Source organism: Camelus dromedarius, chromosome 27, assembly GCF_036321535.1.
Source record: "Camelus dromedarius isolate mCamDro1 chromosome 27, mCamDro1.pat, whole genome shotgun sequence".
NCBI classification, from domain to species: Eukaryota; Metazoa; Chordata; class Mammalia; order Artiodactyla; family Camelidae; genus Camelus; species Camelus dromedarius.
This window is the reverse complement of record NC_087462.1, coordinates 1,517,099-1,541,093: the sequence shown is the minus strand read 5'-3', so window position 1 is coordinate 1,541,093 and position 23,995 is coordinate 1,517,099. Positions and strand designations below refer to the sequence as shown.

The following is a 23,995-nucleotide window of genomic DNA, read 5'->3' as shown; positions in this document are numbered from 1 at the left end:
TTGGTGCTCATGGGAAGGGGTGTTTGTGAGAAAACCATTGGCACTGATGCTATCTCGTGTTTTTGTAGCTTTTTAACATGCATGGGGGGAAAGGGGTCAAAACTCCTGGGGGTGGCGGTGGGGGAGCACTGAGCGCGACGCGGATAAACATGGATGATACCCAGGAAGACTGATGAAGACGTGTAGATTAAAGAAAACAGAAACGTCCATCAGCTCACGACTTGTATAATTAAAATTCATACAGGTGCTGGGTGGGGGAGCAGGTGCTGGCTATGCACGCGGTCCTGGGTCCAATCCCCAGTACCTCCATCTCAATAAATCGATAAATAAACCTAATTAAAACATAAAAGTAATACAGGTTCTAAGCACAGCGGAGGAAATCACAGATTGGATCCCAGAACAGAAAAAGGACACTAGTGGGGATCCAGGAAAAGTTGGCTGAGAGTGTTCACGTCCATTTCAGCATTAATTTCTTGGTTTTGGTCACTGCGCTGTGATTACACGAGATTTTAACACTGGGTGAAGGGTGTGCGGGGTCCTCTGTACCATCTTTGCGATGAAAATTATTCTGAAATCATTTTTCTTAAATAACAAGGGTAAAGCGGGAAAAACAACAAAGCCTGGTGCAGATATGAGCCAAGGACCCAGAATAGGTTCTCCTCTGCCTCAATTTTAGAGCCACGTGTGTTAAAACAAGTAGCTGGCAAGAGCCATGTCCCCTTTCCCACTTTCACGGGATGGGATGAGCCTCTGCCGTCCCCTGCCGTCCCCTGCCAGCCATGTGCGGCTCACACCTGCTAGTTAATTTAGCCCTCCCGCCGCGGCCCCGGGAGGGGCCGGCACTGCCAGCCCGGGGAGGCTACACCCTCTCTCTGTGTCTCTGTCTCTCTCCCTCTTTCTCTCTCTACCTTTGTCTCTCTGTCTCTGTTTCTGTCCATCTCTCTCTATGTCTCTCTGTGTCTCTGTCTCCCTCCCCCTCACCTCCTCCTCCCTCTTACACACACACACACACACACACACACTGAGTTCTTAGAATTCAGGACCTTCCCCCACCTTAATGGTGGTTCTCCATCACGAAATGGGCATGGCTGCCCCAGGACCCTGCTGTCCAGGTAAGGCAGGTGAGCTACCAGGATGGGGACCAGGGGCTCTAAACCTTGCTGCCCTAGGGCATGAAGACAGTTGGCGAGCAGTCGAAGGGACGGGGGTCAGCATCCAGGCCCCAGCTCCCCGTGTGCTGGCCACATGGCTCAGTAAGAGTCACCCGCAGCCAGACCCACATGCTGTCTCATCTCCCCACCAGTTTTTCTCTCCTTTTACTGCACAGATGGGAACAGACGCCCAGAACTTCCCATCCACTGCTTCCGCTCCCACCTCCTTCTCCAGGGTGGACACACTTACTGCACAGCGGCGGCTGGGGAGCATCCAGTCTCTGCGTCCCTGGGTCCCTCCAGGGGCTTCCACCCAGCCACCGACGGCCATGGTACCAGGAGCAGAGCTTTCTGCACAGCCTGTGCCAAGTCTGGTGCCCAGCCCTAGCGACAGGCCGCCCGGCTCCCCTCCGTCTGGAGACGCCCGGAGCCCCACACCTCAAACATTCAGAAGCCAAGTGTGCCTGCAGCATCGCGTGGGCCTCATCGGGGATGGGCTGCGGGTCCGCCCGGCCCCGTCCCACAGCGGGGGCAGGTTAGCGGCAACACCCGGCTCCTTGTTTGGCAGGACAGGAGGGCTGCACACCACGCAAAATCCTACACGCCCTCACAGTGCCAGCACACACGCAGTCACACGCTAGACACAAACCACATACAATCAATCACCCAGTCAGACGCAGCCCCACGTACATGACCACACAATCACACGCACAATCTCACACACACCACGCCGGGTCTGGGAGCCCACGGTGACCCCCAGGAGATGAGGGTCAGCGGCCAGGCGGGCCAAGGCCCCACCTCGGAGGACCCCTGGGAGGCCACTCAGACACTCCTGAGCAGTGGGCCTGGATAACCCGCCTGCCCCCGCAACTGGTGTGGGGGTGGCCGCCTGTGGCAGGAACCGAACCTACCAGCCCCGCCCGCATGCGACCCTCACCCCAACTTCAGGCCTTGTGGCCACCCGTCCGCAAACTGTTACCCCCAAATCCTTACTTGTTTCACTCGCAAGCAAGGGACTGGCTGAGAGACGCCACAGGGAGAGAATCCAGGGGCCCCGGACCGAGTCCCCGGAACCCTTCTCCCCCTCTTTGCCCGCCGTTTCCTGCCGCAATCCCCCCCCCAAGCCTCCAGGGACCCCGCTGAGGCACCGCCGCGGGTGGGAAGGCGCGAAAGCGCCGTCGGGGGTGAGGAGCCCTGCGGCCCCGCGCGGCCGCCCCCGCCGCGCCTGTACAGCCCTGAGTGGCCGCACAGCCCGTCCAGGTGTAGAGACAGCGGCGTCTACACACCGCGGTGCGTGCCCCGCACGGGCCCGGCGAACCGAGGCGCGGGGAGACGGTTGCCGCCTCACTTCGGGGGACCCTGGACTCACCGCGCTCCGCCCGAGGCTGCAGCGCGGCCCCGCTCCCTCCGCGAACGACCGGGAGCGCCGGCCTCGGGGACGGGGCGGGGCTGGGGGCGGCACCAGGTGGGGGCGCCGCCCTCCTCCCACCGGGACGTCACCGCCCCGCTCACCCCCGTAGCTCCCCTTGCCCGCCCCGACTGCGCCCCTTACCGCGAGCACCTGGGCCTCACCCTGGCCGGCTCTCAGCTCGGGCACCGCTGCGGTGGGGGCTCCGCGAGGCTCTGAAAGGACGGCTGGGTGCAGGCGGTCCTGGGCGCCAGGGCGCGAGCCCAGGCGGGTCTCCTGAACATGACCCCTGCGTGAAAGGGCTGGGCCAGCAGACGGGAGTGGGCGGGAGGTTCCCCCGCCAGCCACGTGGGGAGGTGGGCTCTGGACCCTTGGGCTTCCTGGGAGCTGCCGGAGGCTTAGGGTTCCAGGTGGAGGGCATGGCCTGGGCAGGTGAGCCCACGCGGGCAGGTGCCCGGGAACAGAGGGCAGGGGAGGGGTGCCTGGGACCTGGGGGAGCAGACACTCAGAGCCAGAGCGAGCTTGGGGCTCTGTGAATAGCCACAAAAGCTTACTAGATGAACTTTTAATTTTAGGGCACTTCCAGATTCGTGGCAAATTTGTGAAGCTAGTACCAAGACCTCTTGCATGTTTGGCCCCGTTTCCCCGTTCCTGACAGCTTATTGAGCGTGAGACGTGCTCACAGCTGTGAACAATATTTGTTAATCCCTTAGACTGTGACTGAGTCCCCAGGGAGGAGTTTGCATCCCACAAGGACACCACACGTCAGGACAAGTGGCCGCTTCGCAGCAGAGCTGAAACCCGGCTTCAGGACCAGCTGGCACAGGCTGCAGGTCGGCTCCGACACCTCCCTCCACACAGGAATCCCTGCAGGATGAAGGCTCCCCCAGCCCTACTGCACCACGAAAAGGCAAAGGCCCAGGCACACATATCAAAAGCTGTGTTTAATTGTAAGGTTCCAACAGAAGCAAGGCCAAAACTGCAAACTTCAGGAACTAACATCTGCCTTTGAATTCCTTGACATTCGTCAAACTTCCAAAACAGAGAGGAAAAAAGAAAGATTCCACACTCTTACACCGATGTACAAAATGGCTTAGAGGAAGGCGCAGTCCTTAGAGGGAGGGTGGGGGGTCCACTCGGGCCCTCGCCCCAGGATGCCCTGTGACTGCATCCGGGGTCACGGCCTCCAAGGCCAGCACCTCCTGTAGGGCCAGTAGGCCCAGCTACTCCACTGCTCCCCCACCTGTCAGGCCGCCCGTTCTTTTTAAAGAAACACACAAACAGGTGGAAGACATCTTCTGTTTTTTAGCCATAAACACCCTTTCTCCCTCAAGAGGAATGGCCGACAGAGACAGTGAGTCTGTCTGGCGCTGGTATTGTTTGGAATGGATCATGGTTGGGCCCGCCGGCTCTCTCTCTGCAGCACAGCCACGGGATATGCGGGACACAGAGCCGGGCTGCTAGGGCCAGGGAGTCTATGTGCCCTCACCTCTCGTCGTGGACGGGAGGGAGCAGGCAGGGCCCTGGCAGTCAGCAGCCCCAGGCGCCTGTCCAGGCCCCGACTCAGTTGCCAAGCCATCACACGGGGGGCCGGCGGCATCTCTGTCGTGAGGTTCGGAGAACCCTGTCCGTGAGGTAGAAGACGCAATGCCAGTTCCAGAACATCCTCCCACCTTCCAGAAGCTCCCCGCCTGTGCTGCAGCTGGAGGTTGGCGAGGTGCGTGCAGTGGGTGGGGTGCTGAAGAGCGTGCAGGTACCCACAGCGAGGATGGGGGCGAGTTCCTCGAAGCTGAAAGGCAAGATGGGGCCAACCGGAGAGGACTGAGGGGCAGCTGCGCCCTGGCCTGCCTGAGGGGCAGTCCGGGGGACTCGCACCCCAAGAGGCGACACTACCAGAATTTCAAAAAGTCGTGGCTGTTTATTAAAACGTGGAGGAGCTGGAGCACAGGCGCTGGGCACTTCCCAGGTGATGGAAGGGCGTGAGCAAGGCTTGGCCGCTCACCAGGGCTGTCCTCAAGGCCCCCAACCCAGAGGCGGGTCCAGACCATCCAGCCAGGGACAGTCCAAACCCCTGGGGGGCCCTGACGGGCAAAGGCGGCCCTCCTTCAGTAGGCAGGGCCCCTCCCTCTCCTGCCCCAGGACCCAAAGGGAAGCAGCAGCGGGATAAGCACCAAACATGGGCGCAGCTGCAGCCACCGGGCGACTGCCACCCCCTGCTCGCCTGGCGGTGGCCTCAGCCGGCCCGGGGCGTGCACGGCCACGAGAGCTCGGAGCAGGGCTGGGGTCTGAGAGGGTCCCAGGCTGGAGGAGAGCGAGGAGCCACGGGCCGCCCGGATGTGCGCATCCGCTAGACCAGAGCACCAAGTTTGCAGGCGCGGGGCCGAGTCTGCGCCCCTCCCCTAGGCCGAGGGGCCCGGCAGGCCCGTGGGCTCCGGGGCGAGGCCAGCTGAGCTCTCCGGCTCCTGGAGGGGCACTGCATGGCCCGTCTCCTCGGGCGCAGCCGGTTCCGGGGACTGCTCTGCGGGCCGGGGGGACGGGGCCGGCTCTTCGGCCCGAGGCTGCTGGGAGGGGGCGGTGTCTGAGTCGGGCCGGGGCTGCGGGCCGTCGGCTGAAGCCGGCGCCCAGGCGGGCTGAGGTAGGTCCTTCTGCAGGAGAAGAGAGGCGGCTGGTTGGGAAGGCTTGGGCGGGCCGCGAGGATGAGCGGAGGGCAGGAGTCCCGCCCCCCGAGGCTGGAGGTGCCTTCCCGGGAAACCCAGACCCCAGCACGGGCCGACCCTTACTTCTTCCCCCTCCAGAAACTTCCAGAACGAACCCACCCGTTCTGTGGCAAAACCAACGCCCACCGGGACTGAGACCTTTGGGGACGGTGGGCACTGAGCCCAGGAAGCCTTCCAGAGGGCCTGGGAGAGGGTCCGAGTGTCAGGCTGACTGACCGGGGAACCTGGAGGCCTGGGGCCTCGTGCATGTAACAGGTGCTTGGGGGCCGCATCTATGTGGACAAATTACACACATGCCTGACGGGCTCAGAGCCCCCATCGGGATGGGACAGGTCTCCTAACTGGGCCCGCAGGAGACACCGCAGACCAGCAGTGTCCTTGAGAGTTACGAGGACACGGCAATGGCCGTGCACTAACAGAGAGGCCTCTGCCCCTTCCCTCTTTTTTTTTCAAGCAAGAACAATAGCCCAGCTGGGGCCCCTCCCGCAGCAGGAGCAGGTGCGGGCACCAGAGCCCCGTGGCAGAAGCATCACCTCCCGCGGCCGCGAGCACGTCCCCCGCACCCCCACCGCGGCCACAGGAGGAGCCCGACACCCACGACAAAACCCTGCAGAGATGGGAGACACCGCCCATGGGATGTGGGCTGCAGGGTCAGTGGCAGCGCCAGGAGCTCTCACTCAACTTTAACTCTAGTTAGGGCTTATCAGGCTATTACTTCTCGCAGACAGTCATAGCAAACTGGTATTCACCACAAAGCCGCTGCCCGTCCAGAACACGCCCAGCTCCCTGCGCCAGAGCGCCAGGGCACAGCTGGTGACGAGCGTGCAGGGCACCAGGTAGAGGAGGGCGGGCTGGCCGCGCTGCATGAGTGCCAGCGCCATGAACGTCACCAGGAGGCCGATGCCATAGGCTGCGGGGACAGAGACGGGCAGCGCATTACCCAGCCAGTCCCTGGGCCCAACACCCACGCTGCAGGAATGAGGTTACAGGGATGGGAGGCGCAGAGCGCGCCAGGGCTGCGACCCCAGGGCCTGCCGGGGGGGGAGGAGGGGACACGGGTGCTCGTGGAGGTGCAAACGTACCCAAATATCTCATTTTCATAAGCCTCTAGTTAGAAAAATAATTCAAAGTCATGTATGTGCAAAATGAGGGAACCAATCCTTTGATAACCGAGTTGTGACTATACAATAACGGTCCCTACAGAGCACCTGGGAGGCACTGGGGGTGGAGGGCAGGGCTTCTGCGCTCTGCTCTCATGGTTCAGAACAAAACAACGTGTGTTACTTACGGACATGTGAGTGCAAAGGCATAAACACCCAGACACACATGTGTAGACAGTGTGGAGAAAAACAAGAACGCGAAGGTGGTGAGAGGTCGGGGCCCGCCCAGGCGCAGAAAGGGCAGGCGCGGTCTGCGCTAACCCTGCAGCTGTGAACGTGCAGTTATTCCAAATAGACAGTTATAAGAAAACACACCGTCTGCGGGACATCTCGTCCAAGGCGAAGAGCCCGTCTCCAGCCCATGCTTCCCCTCTGGGCTGCCTGCTCCGACCCTTACCTGTGTGCTGCCCAGTGACAGGCTCAGCAGGGAGAGCCCCCACTTATCTGCCAAATCAGGGTTCACATGGGGAAAGCTCTGCAGGGGCTCCCGAGGGGGGCGGCATGAGAAAGGAAGGGTCAGGTTGGACTGCCTGGAGCTGCAGGAACCGGGTGGGAGTGGGCGGATGCCAATGGCCCAGAAATACACCGGGAAGGCCGGCTTACATGGCACTGATGGGGTCTCCCCTCACCGGGGTCAGGCCGCGGGGCCTGTGCACTCTGCACCCCCGCTGTTCCTGAAGAGCTGACCCCACTGGACAACAGAATGAATGTGCACAGTTTTAAAAACAACTGGGTTGACCTGAAATGAGGAAATGTCCTTTTGGCGTAAAGGGCTTTGGTAACAAAAGAAACAGAAGACAAAGGAAAAAAGAGGAAGACAAAGACAAAAGGAAGGAAAAACCATGGAGTGAGAAGTGAACTGTGACGTGGATGCAGGCCTGTCCCCTTGACCCAGATGGAGGACAGGCGAGGCTGAGCCCCTGGGGAGGGGGCTTACCGATGGTGCAGGCCACGAAGTAGACCCTGGAGGACTGCACCTGGATGTCGAAGCGGTGGCAGTAGGCCACGAGCAGCCCTGGGGGAGAGAAGACGTGGGCCAGGCTGCAGCCCTAGTCGGGCCCGGGTGGTTCCACGGGAGGAATCAGGTGCCCTGCGCTCCTCTCCAGCTCAGCACAGAGCTGGGGCCATGCTGCCCGTGACGCGTGGCGGGTAACCCAAGACCTCAGGCGAGCACAGACCCCAGCACGGAGGCTTGTGGTGGGGTGGAGGGGCCGGGAAGGTCCCACCATGGGATACAGGCTGGCTGGCGAGGCAGGTCTGTGCAGCGGGACCACACAGCAGGGCTACCCCAGAGCTCCGACGGGCCACCTCCCTGCTGCACGCACCCGCTCAGCACCGCGTCCACCCCTGGGCCCCTCTGGCCTGACAACTCCAAGGCCACCCAGGCCACCCAAGCCCAGCCCCAGTACCTGGGACCAGGATGTCCCCGAAGCCCAGGAGGGAGAACGGCCGGTCACACAGGGCTAGCGGTGAGGTGTTCAGTCTGGGCACCTTCAGGACCATGGGGAGCTGGGGAGAGCGGGGAGGCAGCAGTCTCCAGGACCCGCCGAGCCCGCTGCTCACGCCGGCTGGCGCCTCGACCATGGGACACTACGTACCTTCTCGTGGGTGGCTGAGTCCGAGGGCCCGGTGGCCACCTCCACCATGATGCTGTTCCCGCTCTAACAGAAGGGGGTGTCAAAGGGGCCGGGGCGGCTCAGAGGGGTGGGAGCGTGGGCGGGGCGGGTCAGAGAGGGGGCGGGGCGGGGCCGGGCAGCTCAGAGGAGTGGGAGCAGGGGCGGGGCGGGGCGGGGGTTGGGCCCACCTTGGTCAGGAAGGGCGTGATGAACACGAAAAAGACATCGTAGATGAACAGCACCAGCAGCAGCAGCGTGCAGGCCTGGGGACGGGGCGTCCTGAGGGCCGTGCTCGGGACACCCAACGCCTGCCCAGCACATGGACCCGCCGGGACACGTCCCCGCCCCCACAAAGCTCAGGCCTCCCCCAGGGGGACGAAGCCCTTAGGCCGCTCGCTGCTCAGGAGGCAACATCAGGCTGAGGCTCAGGGAGAGCCAAGGTCCAGGTTTCCAAGTTTCTGATGGAAACCCAAGAACGGGGCCGGCAAGGGACACGCAGCCGTGACTGGCTGGTGGTGGGTTTGAGGAAGGGTCACCTGTCTGCACGTTTCCCCATGTGTTTCTGAGTTCTTCCCACCGGGAACCAGTGCCAGCTGTGTGCTCGGCCCTGCGCTCTGCCCTGCCTGGTGTCATCTGGTTTTCCCTACTCTGTCCACCTCACTGCGCCCGCCCAGGTGTCCCCTTGGCCACGTGGTCACTGGTTGCTGTGAAGCGACTCTACAGCTGATCCTTAAGCCCTGTCACCAGGGAGGTGGCTGGGGGACAGATGAGCAAAGATCACGCCGCCCACGTAGGGCCAGGCTCAGAGTCCGAGGCCTCAAGGAGGCTCACGGCAGGCAGGCACTGGGCTGATGTGAAAAGGTCCTGTTCCCTAGTCCCAGGAGCACCCCTGCCCCTCCCCAACAGGGCTCTCACCTTGAACGTGGGGAGGCGGATGGTTTTCAAGGTGTAGAGGCAGAAGGCGATACCCAGCGCATCCTGAAGGATCCAGGCCCACCTGGAAGGCAGCACAGCGTCACCCTGGGGATGGAGCTCCACGGAGAGCCTCCACTTGCCGGCCCCGCCCCGCCCCGCCAGCACCTCAGCCACCAAGTCCAAGCCGCCCCGTGAGCTGCGAAGACGCAGGCGCTGACACAGGCAGCAGCTGAGGTCCTGAGACCCAGGGGGACGGGTGGGCAGCACTGGCCGGTAGGAACAGGGGTTAACCGACCCCCGACCCTGACACCACAAGGCCAGAGAGAGGCAGACATGTACGAGGATGTCTGTCCCTCTGCAGCCATGTCATCACACCCAGATAGCAGGACACAGGGCAGGGGTGCAGGGGAGAGGGACTGGGCATCCACTGGAGTCAAATTTCCTTTCAGAAATACTTTAAAATATTTTTTGCTTTTAGGAAAATGAAACCCCCAGCCAAGCATGTGCCACACAGACTGTCTCAGGAAACGGGCTTGGGGCTGCTGGGGCCCTAAGGACAGGGTCTGGAGTCCGTGTGGGAACAGCAGATCCCTTCGCAGCCCCACCTTCAACAGGGCACCCTCCTCAAGGGGCCACTTCCGAATTTGCAAGTTAAAGCCACGTAATGAACCCGGCTGCTTAAGCTGCTCATCAGCTTCATGGGGTCTGAGCGGCTAAGCCGATGAGAGCCTCGCAGGACAAGGAGCAGGGTCTCGGCCGCCGCGTGGGCGCCCAGATGGTGGACACCACAGCCTTTTCTAATTTCACGTGAGGGAGCAAGCCTTCTGGCTTGGCTTTAACCGCGAGAGTTCACGTTCTCTTTGTGTACAAAGGACTCAAAATATTTTCACGTTTTCCTTCTGCCAGTTAAATCTGTTGTGGCTTAAATGGCAGCACAGCCAAAAGTGTTTAACTGCCTCGGAGAAGCTGGGAGAAAGTGCCAGATGGTGTCAGTGACGGCAGGCAGCGGGGGCAGGACAGGCGCCGTGTCCCCGTGCCTGGGCGCCGGGCCACCCTGTGGGCTTGCTGCCTCAATGGGGAGGCCGACCGGGGGAAGCGGGTGTCTGGGGGAGCAGGCCTGCCTCCCTGACCTCCCTGGGACTGCAGCCAGGCTGCCCCAGAGCCCACGGCCCGATGCCCTGGCAGCAGTGTGGGCGGCACCCCACGTCCAGATTACAATCGCGGCTCCGTGGCCCGGGGCCGACCGCAGGGCAGCCATAGCCGGGCGGCCGTCAGCCGAGCCCAGGCGGCACCTGGACGGCGTGCGGCCTCCACGTCCAGATCACTGACAGGAGAGCTTTTCATAACCCGGGCTGGCCTGGCTCCAGGAGCCCCGGTCAGACGGCTTGGGGTGGTCAGAGCACCCGAGGACAGCACCACCCCCTGCCCGGGCCTCCAGGGCTGCACTCACTGGTCCTCATTCCGGAATACGCCCCACACCACGCTGACAGCCACGCACAGCAGCGCCAGGAGCAGCGTGAGGACCTGTGGGCGCTTGTGGAAGTAGGGTAGGCTGTTGTCCGGAACCCTGCAGGCGGGCGGGGGTGTCAGGGGCCTCTGACCCTCACAGCCCCATCTCTGCCCAGCACCCCGAGGGCCGGCTCAACTCCCGCCCCCAATGCCCTCAGCCTCCCTGCATCTGGCCTCCTGCTGAACTCAGGGCTCTGTTCTGAGGGGCCCCACCAGCCTGCCCACCTGGCCCCCACTTCCTCCCCTTCATCTTGTCCGTGAAACTCACCTTCCCTCACCTTGTATTTCTAACTGGGAGGCTCCCAAGGGCAGGGCAGAGAGGGTAGGGCCAGGTCTTAGCGGGGAGTGGCAGTCACTAAGCCAACCCTGCCCCAGAGCCCACTGTCGGGTCCCAGCCCCAACAGTCCGGCCTGCTGTGGGCCCCCGCTCTCTCACCTGAGCCCTGCTTTCTGACCCTAACCTGACCTCGTCTAAACCTGCAGTTTCCCACCTGCTCCCTGAGAGCCGCCCCCCACTGCCTCCCCACTCTGCTTTGTGCCCGAGACCCGTGAGCCCCGTGCCAGCACTGAGTGAGCACCACTTGTATGCCCGCACTGTGCCCAACAGACCGAGGGCCGCAGTAGAGAGGCCTTGGCACCACTGAAGCCACAGAGCCTCGGAGACCAGCTGACGGGACGTGGATGCGGATGGGCCAAAAGGCACAAGGGGGGGTCCCCGCAAGCAGAGTTGGGGGTGAGGGCCGGGTGGGGGCTGCCCCCAGGGGCTTACCTGCATTTGCAGAACGGCAGCCTCTGGACAAGCGGTGACAGGCAGCTGTAGAGGCCTGTGGAGGAGGCCAGGCAGAAAATCCCAATGATCGCGTAGACTGCAGGGCAGGGCGGACAGTGAGGGGCGGCCCGGGGTCCCCGGCCCAGGCCCAAGCACCCATGCCCCTGGGCCAGAGGGTCTCCCCAAGGAAAGGGGGGGGCAGCCCCACCCGAGGGGCCTCCTCGAGGGCCGGAGACAGCGGCCAGCACGCGACCCGGCCTCCCCGCGGAGCCCCGGGGCGGGCCCGGGCGGGCGCACCGAGCTGGTCGTAGAAGTGGTAGAGCAGCACCAGCATTGAGCAGCACGTGACCACGAAGACGCCAATCATGGCGGGCGTCACGTCCACCGCCTCATCCTCCTGCTTCGCGGGCCCGTCGTCCCGCTTGTGCTTCACGTACCTCCTCGAAGGGCGCGGGCACGGGCGGGTCAGGGGCACGGGGCGGGGCGGGCATTGGGGCGGGTCAGGGGCACGGGGCGGGGCGGGCAGGTCAGGGGGGCGGGGAAGGGACGGGCAGCGGGGCAGGCCGGAGGGCGGCTCACCAGGACACGACAGCCACCGCCTGCCCTGAGGGCTGGCCCCTGCCCACCAAGCGTGCCTGGTCTCTCCCGCCCCCGGCTGGAGCCAGTCCACCCTCCAAGAGGACGGGACCAAATGGGGCGCCGCGGGAGCTCTGGTCCTCACGGTGAGGGCTGCTAGAGGTGGGGCTGCGGTCCCCGGGGCCGAGCCGTGATGGCCAAGCTGGGTGGGAAGCTGGGAGAGGCCCTCCACTCCCTCAGGAACCCCCGGACCCTGGCCCTGTGCCAGCCCCACCACGGGCTTCCCTGGGCTGCCAAGGCGAGGTCTCCAGTGTACGTCCCTGCCTGGGTGGGCCCGGACCCTGCACCCTGGTGGCAGAACAGAAACTTGGGAGCACGACCCTCGGGGCCTTTCAGCGGCTTCCTGGGTATTCACAGCAGCTGTGTTCCAGACAGCTCTCAGGGCATGTGGACGCCCCTCTTGTAGTTCCTTCCCCATCATGCATGCACACACCATGCAGGGCACTCACTTCCTCACGTCCCGGCTCCCGGCCCAGTAGCCCCCAAGAGCGACAGTGCCCACGGCCATGATGAAGATGATGACCATGTTGTAGTCCAGCATGGGCTCCTTGGGTGCGTACAGCGCTGCCCGCACCGCCTGGCCGAAAGTCTGCCCAGGAGAACACAGCCGAGCTTCAGGTCGGGGTGGTGACCCAGCCCCTCCCCAGCCAGGGAGCCGAGGCCAACCCACGCCAGGGGCTGGGGGCCGGGAGACCCTGCCTCGCCCCACACCCTCACCCACCACTCCTGACCCCAAAGATGTGGGATCTGCCGGGACAAGCTTTGCACAGGGTGGGCGAGGGGCCCATGGACCCTGCACCCAGCCATGTGTGTGAACGAGGTGGGTGCAGCCTGGGCGGGATGAGATGTGGAGCCTGCAGTGGGGATCGGGACATTTGCTGTGAACCCTGGAAGTGTCTGCAAAGACTGGCTCTTCCCATGTCCCCTGTGTGCTGAAGCTCGCCTGCTCGGGACCCAACTCCCCAGATCAAACAGCAATGGGGCCTCTGGTCCGTGGGGCCAGGCAAGTGTGAGCAGCCAGGAGGGCATGAGGAGGGGTGACGCGCAGGGGCTCTGGCATGTGGGCAGAGAGCCCCTGGGGCGTGGGCAGCTGTGGCCGGGCAGAGCCTCTGGCGCCAAGGTTCTGCTGCTGGCGCTCACAGCACCGCAGGCACACCGCTCCTCGGGCCTGGACACGGCTGCAGGCAGGAGTGGGGCTCCACCTGGAAGATGTCCAGCATGTCTCTGTGGCTGAGCAGGGCCACAGGGATGCCGATCTCATCATACTGCGTCTTGTTGCCTCCTGGGGGGACCTGGGGGAGGGGTGGGGGAGGGCAATCAGAGGCCCACGGGGGTGGGGAGGCTGCCAACTCGCCCCACAGCTCAGCCGCAGAGCCAGCTCCTCTCCCCCAGAGAGCAGAAGAGTCCCTCGTGTGTCCTTGGGGACCCAGAGGGGAAGGGGACACGGCCAGGAGGGCAGCCTGCGGGCTCAACCCCTTCCGCTGGGGTTGGGTGGCACCAGTCGGCCCAGAGGGCCTGGGGGAGAGGCTGCTCCTCAGATGGCACGCCCAGAGCTCCACCCCCAGCACTGCTGGCCCCCCAGGCCTGCTCAAGACCACGGCCCAAAGGCCCATGCCACAGCAAGGAAGCCAACTCCTCATCTCCCCCCGCCTGCTCACTGCCCCCCGCCTCAAGCCCTTGCCTGGGCCAGGCTTCCCAGGGTCTCAGTGGCCGTACCAGCGCCTCCTTGCTGACGATGAGCAGCCCACGGGCCCCACTGCCCTGGGCCAGCCTCACTTTCTCGTAGAAGGTGCAGTTCCCCCGCGCCACCATGGGGAGCTGGTTGGTGAAGCCTTTGGCAGGGAGACTGGAGGGAGAGCAGAGCACGGAGGCCGTCCAGTCCTGCACCTGCAGGAGAGACTGAGGGAGGGTGGCGTTCATGCCACTACCCGGGGGCTCCAGGCCGCCCACACAGCCTCATCTCGAACCCCCGTCTCAGCCCCTCACGGCGCTGGGGGTGCTGCACACGCACACCTGTGCACACGCACACACACCCTGAGAACCAGGCAGGCTGGAGGGGCGTGGGGCAGCGTGTGCTCAGGGGAACCACTCAGAAATCCTCCCTGCGTCTCTCCAGTCCATTACTAACACCACAAAGGGCAGGTGGGAGCGCTGGCCTCTGTGGGGAGAATCCACCCCCCAACTGAGCCCCTAGTGGGCACTCCGAGTCCCTCTGGGAGGGGTGAGGCCAGACCAGACAGCAGCGTGTCTGGGCTGCCCATCCACCCCTCCCCTGACTCCTCTCAGGACCCCTCTGCCAACACCCCCGTCCAACATGGGCTGGGGGGTGGCTGGTGTCCCCTCCAGGGGCCGATCCTTGGCAGGGCCCTGACACCTGTCCTTTATGACCAGAGAAACCAGGGCCCAGAGAGGTTAGGGAGCTCCTCAGGGGAAGCCCCTGCAACACCAGCGGAGGTCCTTCCTCCGTCCCCAGCAGCTCTCTGCAAGGTGAGTCCCCAGAGGCCCCAGGGAGGGGCAGAGGGATGGCGGCAACTGAGACAGACAAGACCCTGAGGCAGATGCCACGGGGGGTGCCCCCAGGGAGGGCCTCGGCCGGCACTCACCGCTTTGCTGAGGTCGTGCGGCAGGTGGGCCCACTGCGGGTTGTACAGGATGCAGTAGTCCTTGCCTCTGGGGCCTCCTGTCTCGGGCACCACGTGCACCATGCCATACTCACAGGCCACCTGGATGAGGGCGATGGCAGAGGGCTCGGCTCGGGCTTTCCCACCGCACCACCTGGCTGGGGACAGTTCCCTTCCTCCAACAGGACAGCCAGGGCCTGACCGCACACGTCTTAGGGTGGGGACACCAAGGAGGGCCAGGGAAGCCTCCTCAGGGAGACCTGGGTGCTGACCACAATCGTGCCACGTCCCTTCCCTGGGGTTCCAAGGGCAGGAAAGGGGGAGCCCTCCTGGGACTGAGGGGACAGGGGATGAGAGCCCCACACCTCTGTCACCAGGCAGGGTGTGTCAGCAGATCCGTTCCCAGGCCTGAAGGGTCTCCCGGCGCCCCAGCAGGTTCAGGGCTCACCCTAGACCCACAGGCTCCTGGGAAAATGGCCTGTGAGCCACCAAGCTAAGGCCCTGTGGGCTAACACTTCACTTTCCCAGGGGATGGCGGAGCCCAGGTCATGTGACCAGCACCTGACGGGGCCCAGGCCAGTGGGTCACAGCCCCCACCTCCACGGCTCAGGGTGTGGCAGGAAGGGGACAGTGTGAGGGGCTGGGCTACCCTGGGCGGGGGCTGCTCCAGTCACAACAGATGGAGCCATGGGGGCAGCAGCAGGACCCAGGCGGCCGACTGCATCCCCTCCCCAGCACATCCCGGCCAGCAGCGCACCACTCCTGAGAGCCGCGGGCAGCGGGACTGCCCGGGCTTCCTGGCCCACCACTCCCAAGAAGGGGGCCAGAGTGCCGGGGGCCAGCCTCCAGTTCCTCCTGCTAAGGTGTTCACGGAGGGCCTCACAGAGTCCGCATGGACCCCCGCCTGCTCTGACATGGAGTAAGGTCTAGGGCGGTGGGCTGATTGTAGAGGACAGGGCGGCCGGACACACCGGCCAGTGGGGCCGTGGCTCCGAGTCTGAATGCAAAGCGAGGCAGAGGGGCAGGAGCCCGAGTCCCCAGAACACTGGAACCCTCCCTCGAGGGCAGTGGGGTGGCCAGGGCCTGGGGCAGGAGGGGCTGGCTCTCACCTTCCCCGTTTAATGCCAAGTGGCTCTGTCTATGTGAAACAGCAGCGCTTCACAGAAGTGTCCCCACTACCTGCTCACCCTCCCTCCTGCCCGGACCACTGTGTCCCTTCCCACACGCTGGGCTCGGCCGGGCCCACAGAGCCCCCACGAGGACTCAGTGGGTTTCACAGCATCAGGCCCAGGTCCGGGTTGCTCTGCCCCTGGGCAGGCTCACCCTGGGTCAGAGGGAGGAGAGGTCACAGAGAGCCTCATGCCAGGAGCCCAGCCATGTCCAGGCATGGGCCCCGAGCCCTCCCTGGCCCTTTGACTTCTTGGGGCTGGAAGGACCTGACTGGACCCCAACTTGCGCACTGCACACTCGGTCGGGCTCTTGGGGCCTACCCTTCCGTGTTGCCTGGAGACCGAGACGGGGACCACACTGCTCAATGTCCCTGAGGATCTGCCCTGGAGACAACATGTGGCAGCAGCTTGTCTGGCCACATCCACGTGCCGGGGACGGACCCATGCCCAAAGGTGGCCTCAGAATGCGGCTTGGGGGAGCTCCAGCTTGGCGGGGGTCCTGAGGGTCAGTGGCCTTGACAACAGGCCTGGCCCTTGGTGAGAGCACAGCAGGGACCTGCGGCAGGATTAGGAATCCCAGCCCCCAGGCTCTCCCCACCAGACCACCCCCAGACCAAGCCCAGCCCTGCGCTCCTGCCCAGGGGCCATCCCTGCTCACAGCCCCCGGCACCCCCTCAACCGGCTCCCGCAGGCAAGGCCTATGCCGCTCTCGGCTGTGACTGCAGAGCTGGGCAGTTACAACAGAGGCCAAGTGGCCGGAAAAGCCCAACATGGGTTTGGTCCTTGGGAAAACGCTTGCTGACCCCTGGTCTACGGGGTCCAAGCTGCTGGTGAAAACAGTCCTTTGTGTAAAATGGGGATGGACATAAATATTCCTTTTTAAAGAGATCATTTAAAAGCAAGAATGAAAAAAACTTTTTAAGCGGGGAGGGTATAGCTCAGTGGTGTGCTTAGCATAAGCACAAGGCCCTTGGTTCAATCCCCAGTAACTCCATTAAAAGTACATAAACCTAATTCCTCTAAAGTAAAATTTTTTTTAAGTTTTAAAAAAATGTAAAAGCACGAGTGCAGATTTCACAAATCCCCCCCCCTTACAATTTGCGTTAAGAAATAAACCAGAGAGTGCAGTTTCACTGTGAGTGTGGTCTCCTCCCCATGGAGTTAAAGGGCTGGGGGAAGTTCTTCCAGAGGACCCGGGGCTGAGTGTCCCGAGTTCTAGCACGGCCCATCCCAGTGTGGAGAACCAGAAACAGTCGGGACTACCAAGAAGGGCCACCTCCTGACATGCCGAAGGTTCGGCAGCTTCTGGGGAAACTGTGCCTCAAGAGGAGGATAACATCCACATCAGGAGGTTCAAGAGCAGCTAACGGGTCCAGGCTGGGAGCACTCTTCCTAAGATGGCGAGTTCCAGGAGAGCGTGGGATAATTAGGACCTGGGAAGCTTAGGAAAAGATGTTCAAGTGGAGGACAGGGAGGGAGGGGGAGCGGGACGGGGCAGGGGGCAGTGGAGGGGCGAAGGGGCAGAAGGAGCTGGGGCAGATCTGCTGAGTAGCAAGCCCCACACAGACCTTTACGGGGCTTACAGCACCTGGGGGGTGGGTCTGCCTGGGGAGGTCCAGCCCCTTGCCCAAGGTCACAGGATGGTGGAGGGTGAGTTTAGGGCTGTGAGCAAACAGTGTCCTGCCCCGGGGAAGGTGAGTCTCACTCTCGGGTACTATAAAGAACCATACCCAGGGTTCTGTTCTAGGAAGAGCTGGCCCAGGGTCCCCCCTCACTCTCTCCAACACTCTCCATGGCCCCCGACACTCAGGATAAAGTTCAAAATCCTCAGCCAGCCGGGAATAAAGCCCAAACGCCCCAGCACATGAGCCTTCCAGCACCCGGACCCCACCTGTCCAGCCCACTCCCCTGCACCCCAGCCCAGGGAGGCCGCAGGTTCAGCCTGCCCTTTACCCTGGGGCTGGAGCCACTCCCACTGCCGCTCCCTCTCCGGCCCCCCAGCTGAGGGGGAAACCCCAGCCTCCCTGCACGGGCACCTTAAGGGCCTCCACTGCGGTGACACCTTTCTCAGGTGTCACCACCGTACCACCCCACAGGCCAGCTGCCGTGGACCTGCACCGTCTCTAGATCATCTGGCCCTGCTCCCATCACCTGGAACACCCTCCTTCTACCTTCGTGACCGAGCAAACTCCTACTCATCCTTCAGAGTGCCCCTTGGGCGCCCCTGCCTCTGAAAAGCATTCCTAGGCAAACTGAGTCCCTCCTCCGGTGGCGTTCCCATGACCCTCCATCCACCTCTCCCTTTGCCCTCGTTTGAAACACCTGGAGAGCTCAAAGTCCCTGCCTCCAACTGCTCAGGCTGCTGAGGAGGATGAATCAACAGGGCTGGGGGAAGTCTGAGAGCTGGCAAAGAAGCTGAGGAGGGGGCCTCCTAGAGAGCTACCAGGAGGGAGGGACAGCTAAGCTGAGACCAGAAAGATGACCAGGGAATTCAGGGAAACAAAGAAGACCAGTGAGCAGAGGGCCTTCAGTATAGAGGCGGAAAGAAAGGGGAGCTTCCTGACAGCCAGATCACAGACGCCTCCTGAATGCACCAGGAACCACCAGAAGGCTCTCATCTGGACACAAACCCTGACACACTTTGAAGGAGATCACTCCTGCCACGTTGAGTATGAACTGGGGATGCAGCGGGGGACAAAAGTGGCCTCGGGGAGAATCTCAGCCTCCTGGAGCAGAGGTTGGGGGTGGGCTGGAGCAGATGGCTCAAGGTTAACAGCCCAGTTTGTAAGGTTGTTTAGGGGCACCATTTCCTGAGCTGTGGGACCCGGAAGAGAGGGAAGATTAGGAAATAAAAGATACGCTTACGACAATGTACATCAGCCGTCTCGTGGCCAGTCCCCCATTTGCACCGGAGACCCTTAACTTTAAGCAACCAAGAAGTAGCATGCTGCGCGTTCATGACCCCAAACATCATCTCACTGACTCCGCACTGTACACTTATCCTCCTTTTGCAGGCGGGCAACTGACGCTCAAAACGGGGAACTCCCTTAGCCAAGGTCACAGGAGGAAAAGATGGGGCGGCGATTCGACCCCATTCCAGGACTGGGGTCCTGGCCGCTTCCCGACACTGCCAGACACTGGGTGCCACGCTGGACAGTTTACCACCACCATGGGAGGGCCGAGGTAGCATCGCGCCCAAGGGGAAACTGAGGCTCGGAGAGCGGCAGCCCCCTGGCCAAGGCCACGGAACCAGAGAGGGGCATCCCGGGCTACGGTTGGAGACGCCGAGACAGACCAGCAGGCCCGGGGGGAGAAGGGGGGGGCCCCAAACTTCAGACTCGGGCGGGACCAGGTGACGGTGAGGCAGGGAAGGGCTTCCAGGCGGGGAAGGGAGACGGGCCGGGGACAGGCTCACAAGGTCACGGACGGACCCCGGGCCCGGGGGCCGCCCGCGAGGGGGGGCGCGGATCCCCGAGGCTGGACCCCAGGCCGGGCCGGGCGGGGCCTTGCGCGGGGCGGAAGGGCCGAGGGGCTGGGGCACCGCAGCCGGCGGGGCCGGCGGGGTCGGCGCCGCCCTCACCTGGGCCGTGAGGAGGAGGAAAGCCGCCGCTAGCCGCGCCAGCGCCGCAGCCGCCGCCATGTCGCCGGGTCCCCGCCGCAGGCGTCGGCAGATGTTTCCCAGCAACGCCCCGGCGCGCTCGCGGCGTCGCGCAAACGCCGTGCGTCCGCCACGCATGCGCGCGGGCAGGGGGCAAAGGGCACGGCGGGGGCGCCTGCGCACAGCGGCGCGGCGCGGCGAGATGGCGGTGAGCGTGCAGCGGCGCTGGCGGGGCTGGCGGGGCTGGCGGGGCTGACTCTGGCCGCGCTCCCGGACTCACGCTCTCTGCTTCCCCCGCAGGACAAAGAAAAGAAGAAGAAGGAGAGCATCTTGGATCTGTCCAAGTACATAGACAAGACGATCCGCGTGAAATTCCAGGGAGGCCGCGAAGGTGAGGCCCCGCCGCCCGTCCCCTCCCCGACCGCATCCACGAGGAGTACCCGCGGCAGTACTGATAACGGATGCCTGGGCCCCGCTTTAAGCGTTTGGCCCTGACAACTTGTGCCGGCCAGTTGACGGCGGCAGGAAGTAGGAACGGTAACGCCCCTTTTGCAGGTGGAGAAGCTGGCCCAGAACGGGGACCGACCTAACCTGAGGCCGCAGTGGTTGGGCTTCACGACTCCGCCTCTTGTGGGTCCTCTCACCAGGCGGCTGCTCCAGCGCCTCACTGGTCCCTCTGCACCAGAGTTTCCCAGGCTCGGCGCTGCTCACATTGGGGCCACATTGCTTTCCTCGTGGGGGCCGTCATGGGCACTGCGGGGTGTGGAGCAGCATCCCTGGCCCCACCCACCCGATACCAGGAGACCCCCTCCCAAGTCCTGACAAGCACAGATGTTCCCAGGCGTCGCCCAGAATTGCCCCAGTTGAGAACCCTGTCCCTAAAGTCAGTTTCAATGAAGCTGCCAGGTGGACCTGTTAGAAACAAACCGCATCCTGTTCACCGCTGTTTCAGGGTAAAGGATCAACCTCTTGTACCTGAGTAAAGCAGGGAGCTCTTGACTACCACTGGGCTGTAAAGGTACCTGTTTTTCCTCTGCCTGGAGTGCTCTTACCAGGATTACTGGTTGCCGGGTTAATTCAGTCATTTTCTCCACCAGCGACTCAGGCTCTTGCTCTAGGAAGCCTTCCCTGACCCCCTACACCAGGTCAGGCCTGTTTATTATAAGCTCCAGCTAGCACCTGGCACGGCTTGCAGCTTTATGAAGCTTTACGCTCGTTGTGGGGGGGCTTTAACTCTGCATCTCCCGCTGGAATCTGGTGAGGAGACAGCAGGAAGGAGGTCGCGCTGCAGGCTGGGCAGCCCGTGGCAGAGCCCCAGCTCATCCGCTCATTGGCTGTGGAACTTTGGGCAGGTTGCTGCCCTCTCTGAGCTTCAGTCTCCTCATTCGTGAAAGGCTGTTAACTCCACGCACCTCAGCAGCAGCAACGAGATTAAAGGGTGAAAGGCGACTGACGTCTGGCTGGGCTCCGGGCACTTAGGGAGCACCCAGTCTGCACCCTCCTTCTTCAGCTGCCTCTGGTCTTCAGTTTCGTCTTGTAAGACAGGGACCCAGACGCCTCGTCCTCTGAGACGTGCATGACTGGGCAGCATCAGGGCGCCTAGAGACACGGCGCCAGCCAGTCAAGGTGCCCGGCGCAGTGAGAGTCTGAGTCCGCACAAACCCTGGCACCACGCTGGCTCTGGGAAGTGTGCAGAGACGAGGCTCCTGCTTCTGAGGGCACCTGTGTTTGTCTTCCACACTGCAGAGCGAGTGGCCACCCGTTAGCAGCTTAAATGACACAGATTCTTATCTGACAGCATGTGGGGCTCTGGGTTCTGGGTGCCTGGGGCCCAGGTCTCTGCCAAGGTTGCAGTAAAGGAGCCCCTCTGCAAGCCTGTCTCGCGGGCCCACCCACCGGTCGATCCCCACAGTTGTAGGACCAGGATCCCCGTCTTCTGGCTGGAGTTGGCCAGGGACCCTCTGGGCTCCTGTCCGCAGCGCGGCAGTCTGCTTCTTCAAGACCAGCGGGAAAATCTCGTTTTTCAAATCTTTTGTCAGAAAGAGCCCATTCCTTTAACTTCTCACCTTTCAGGACAGGACCCCACCACCACCGCGCAGTCTCCCTTTATTTTCACTGAAAGTTGACCAACTCACAGACCTTAGTTACCTCTGTGAAGCCCCCTGTCTCTGTCATAACCTGACCATGGAGAGACATCCCATCGTGTTCCCAGGTCCCCTCCCACACCAAGGGGATGGGGTTCCCTAGGCTTGTTCGTCAGGTTGGGGAGTGCTGGCTCTGTCTCTGTCTCAGAATCCCACCCACCTGCCTCAGGGGTCCCATCCCGGTGGGGAAGGCAGACCCTGGGTGCAGGCGCGCTGCTTTGGCTGCAGCCAGTGCCCGAAAATGTTATCACATTTGTCACTCCAGCACCCCGTTAGGTGCTGTCATGGTATTGGATCCACAGGAGGGGGACGAGCAGGAACAGAGCTGGGCTCTTGCTCAGGGGGGGCTGGCACTTTCCCTGTGGAAGACCAGACAGTGAATATTTTCAGCTTTTCAGGGCAGACGGTCTCTGTCACAACTACTCAACTCTGCTGTTGCAGCAGGAGAACAGCCACAGGCGACACTTAACAAATGGGCGTGGCCAGGTGCCAGCTAAACTACAAAACGGGCGCAGGCAGATCTTGCCGACTCTTCTGGTCGGGGTGGTTTGGGGTCAGCTGTCACTGCTCCCGTTCCAGGGGCCCTTCCCTCGCCTTCCCTGTGGTCCCCCGCCTGTCCTGTCCCTGGAGAGGCTGCTCCCACCTTGTGTCTGGCTGGGGAGCGAGCCCCCTCACCGGGGGGTGCCCCCGTCTTCGTGTGCTGACTCCCCAGTAAAGCTGGCGCCTGCCCCAGTGTCCGTAGCCTCACGCCTCTCCATTTCTCTTCTGTCCTCGGTGATTCCGACAAGCCAGTGGAATCCTGAAAGGGTTCGACCCGCTCCTCAACCTCGTGCTGGACGGCACCATCGAGTACATGAGAGGTGAGTGAGCCGGCAGCCCGGCAGCGTCCTTGCCGGGCCCTCCTTGCTGTGCCAGACCCGCCAGGCGCCTCGCGGGGGACGACCGCGAATGCGGCGCCCTGCGGGCGAGCCGCCTGCTTGCTCTCTGCAAGCGTCAGGAGGCCGCCGTCTCAGGGCCTCAGAGACGGGGCAGCATTCCACTGGCCTCATCACCCGTCCCGAGCGCGTGCTGGGGCGGTAGTGTGCCCGGTGGGGCTGCACAGCTGCGGGGGCGCTGTGAGACGAGACAGCGGGCTGTCCAGGGCTCGGCCAGCCCTCTTGTCCCTTGCCCCTTATTCCCTTCCCTCCAAGTCCCCAGGCCCTCCGCACATGGTCCAGCCGGTCCCGGCCCGTTAACCAGCAAGTCCTCCAGCTTAGCCTGACCGAGGCATGAAGGGGGCGTGGGCAGGGGTGGGGGTCTTGCCCCCCAGCAGCTGTTGACGTTGAGTCACAGGCTACCCTGGCTGAGACTTCACCCAGCCGCTCAAAAGCGTCGCAGACCAGTGGGGAGGGGCGCTCTGTGGGAGGAGCGACCCCGTGGGGCCTCTTGCTTTGCCCTTGTTTTCTGTCTTCCCGCTGGTCTGCCCGGAGGCCCCCCCCCCGCTGGGATCCTGGCGGCCTCCCTGGGGGTCGGCTTTCTGGGTCAGGACAGGCTCACCTCACAGGGCTGCTGGGAGACCAGGTGAGTTGGGGTGTGCCCCTGGGCCACCGCTGCCCTTACTTCTGGAGAGCCTGCTCCCACGGGGCCCAGGCTCCGGAGCCACACCCCGACTCCGTCTCTGATCGCACTGGGCCTGGGCGTCGCAGTGACAGTAATGGAGACTTAACTGCCGTGACCTCAGAAGGGCGCTCCCTGGAATGTTGTCACCTCCTCAGGTCACTCCCCCCATGTGAGCAGCGCAGTGACCCTGGGGGTGGGTGGCGGCCCGCATGGCTTCTGGGATTTTGCACATGGGTTTTTATTCTGGTTGCACATCCGAGAACATGGTCCCCACCGTCCCCCGGGTCATGTTCCTGTCGTAGAAGGAGGACAGCTCTTCCCGGTCCTCGTGGTCCGTCAGGGAGAGGCCCTAGGCCTGCCCCACCGGCTGGCACCCCCACCCGACCCCGAGGCATGTTTCCCATCCTCCCAGGTCTCTGAAGCTGGCGCCACCTCCCTGCCCCTCTTCCCCCGCAGACCCCGATGACCAGTACAAGCTGACAGAGGACACGCGGCAGCTGGGCCTGGTGGTGTGCAGGGGCACCTCCGTGGTGCTCATCTGCCCTCAGGACGGCATGGAGGCCATCCCCAACCCCTTCATCCAGCAGCAGGACGCCTAGCGCTCGGGGTGGCCGGCACGCTGCTTCCCCGGACTCTGCAGGGCTGCCCTCCCACCTTACTGGCCACCCACAGGACCGGAACTTTCCTTTTTGTATAGATTGTGTTTTTGTTTTCTTAATAAAACTGCAAACCTCAAGTGTCCAGGAGCCCTGGAATCTTGCTCTCCACCTTGGTTTTCTGGTAAAACCTGGGTCCTGGGGATTTGGTTTGTCCAGCAGTTCCTCGAGCACTGGCCTTGGGCCCTGCGGGGCCTGAGGGGCTCAGAGATGACCGAGTGCATGCTGTCCTGACAGAGGGACAGGGCATGGAGGCTGGAGCCTTTGCAGAACCCCCCAGGCCAGCCTGCGTTGCCAGGAGCGTGGATGGGACACATGCCTTCTCAGT

General features: G+C 63.1%; 2 protein-coding genes across 6 annotated transcripts; one reads left to right on the top strand and one right to left on the bottom strand.

Annotated features, from left to right (window-relative positions):
- Positions 1-3,484: 3,484 nt before the first annotated feature.
- SPPL2B (signal peptide peptidase like 2B) lies at positions 3,485-19,383 on the bottom strand. 5 transcript variants are annotated; one of them, XM_064479675.1, is made up of 16 exons: positions 19,251-19,383; positions 14,484-14,603; positions 13,597-13,779; positions 13,083-13,172; positions 12,330-12,469; positions 11,542-11,684; positions 11,245-11,341; positions 10,418-10,534; positions 8,968-9,049; positions 8,241-8,315; positions 8,035-8,097; positions 7,846-7,945; positions 7,374-7,451; positions 6,026-6,186; positions 5,415-5,548; positions 4,765-5,204 (listed from the first exon to the last, which is right to left on the bottom strand). In XM_064479675.1, the coding sequence occupies exons 1-16, from the start codon at positions 19,308-19,310 to the stop codon at positions 4,907-4,909; spliced, it is 1,941 nt and encodes a 646-aa protein (XP_064335745.1). In that variant the 5' UTR covers positions 19,311-19,383; the 3' UTR covers positions 4,765-4,906. The 5 variants fall into 5 exon arrangements, with proteins under 5 accessions (XP_064335743.1, XP_064335744.1, XP_064335745.1 ...); XM_064479676.1 differs by lacking the exon at positions 5,415-5,548 and having other exon boundaries at positions 4,807-5,204; XM_064479677.1 differs by lacking the exon at positions 5,415-5,548 and having other exon boundaries at positions 5,068-5,204; positions 5,959-6,186.
- Positions 19,384-19,425: 42 nt separating this feature from the next.
- Positions 19,426-23,747, top strand: LSM7 (LSM7 homolog, U6 small nuclear RNA and mRNA degradation associated). The gene is made up of 4 exons (XM_031436860.2): positions 19,426-19,476; positions 19,569-19,659; positions 22,201-22,272; positions 23,468-23,747. The coding sequence occupies exons 1-4, from the start codon at positions 19,471-19,473 to the stop codon at positions 23,608-23,610; spliced, it is 312 nt and encodes a 103-aa protein (XP_031292720.2). The 5' UTR covers positions 19,426-19,470; the 3' UTR covers positions 23,611-23,747.
- The last annotated feature ends 248 nt before the right edge of the window (positions 23,748-23,995 follow it).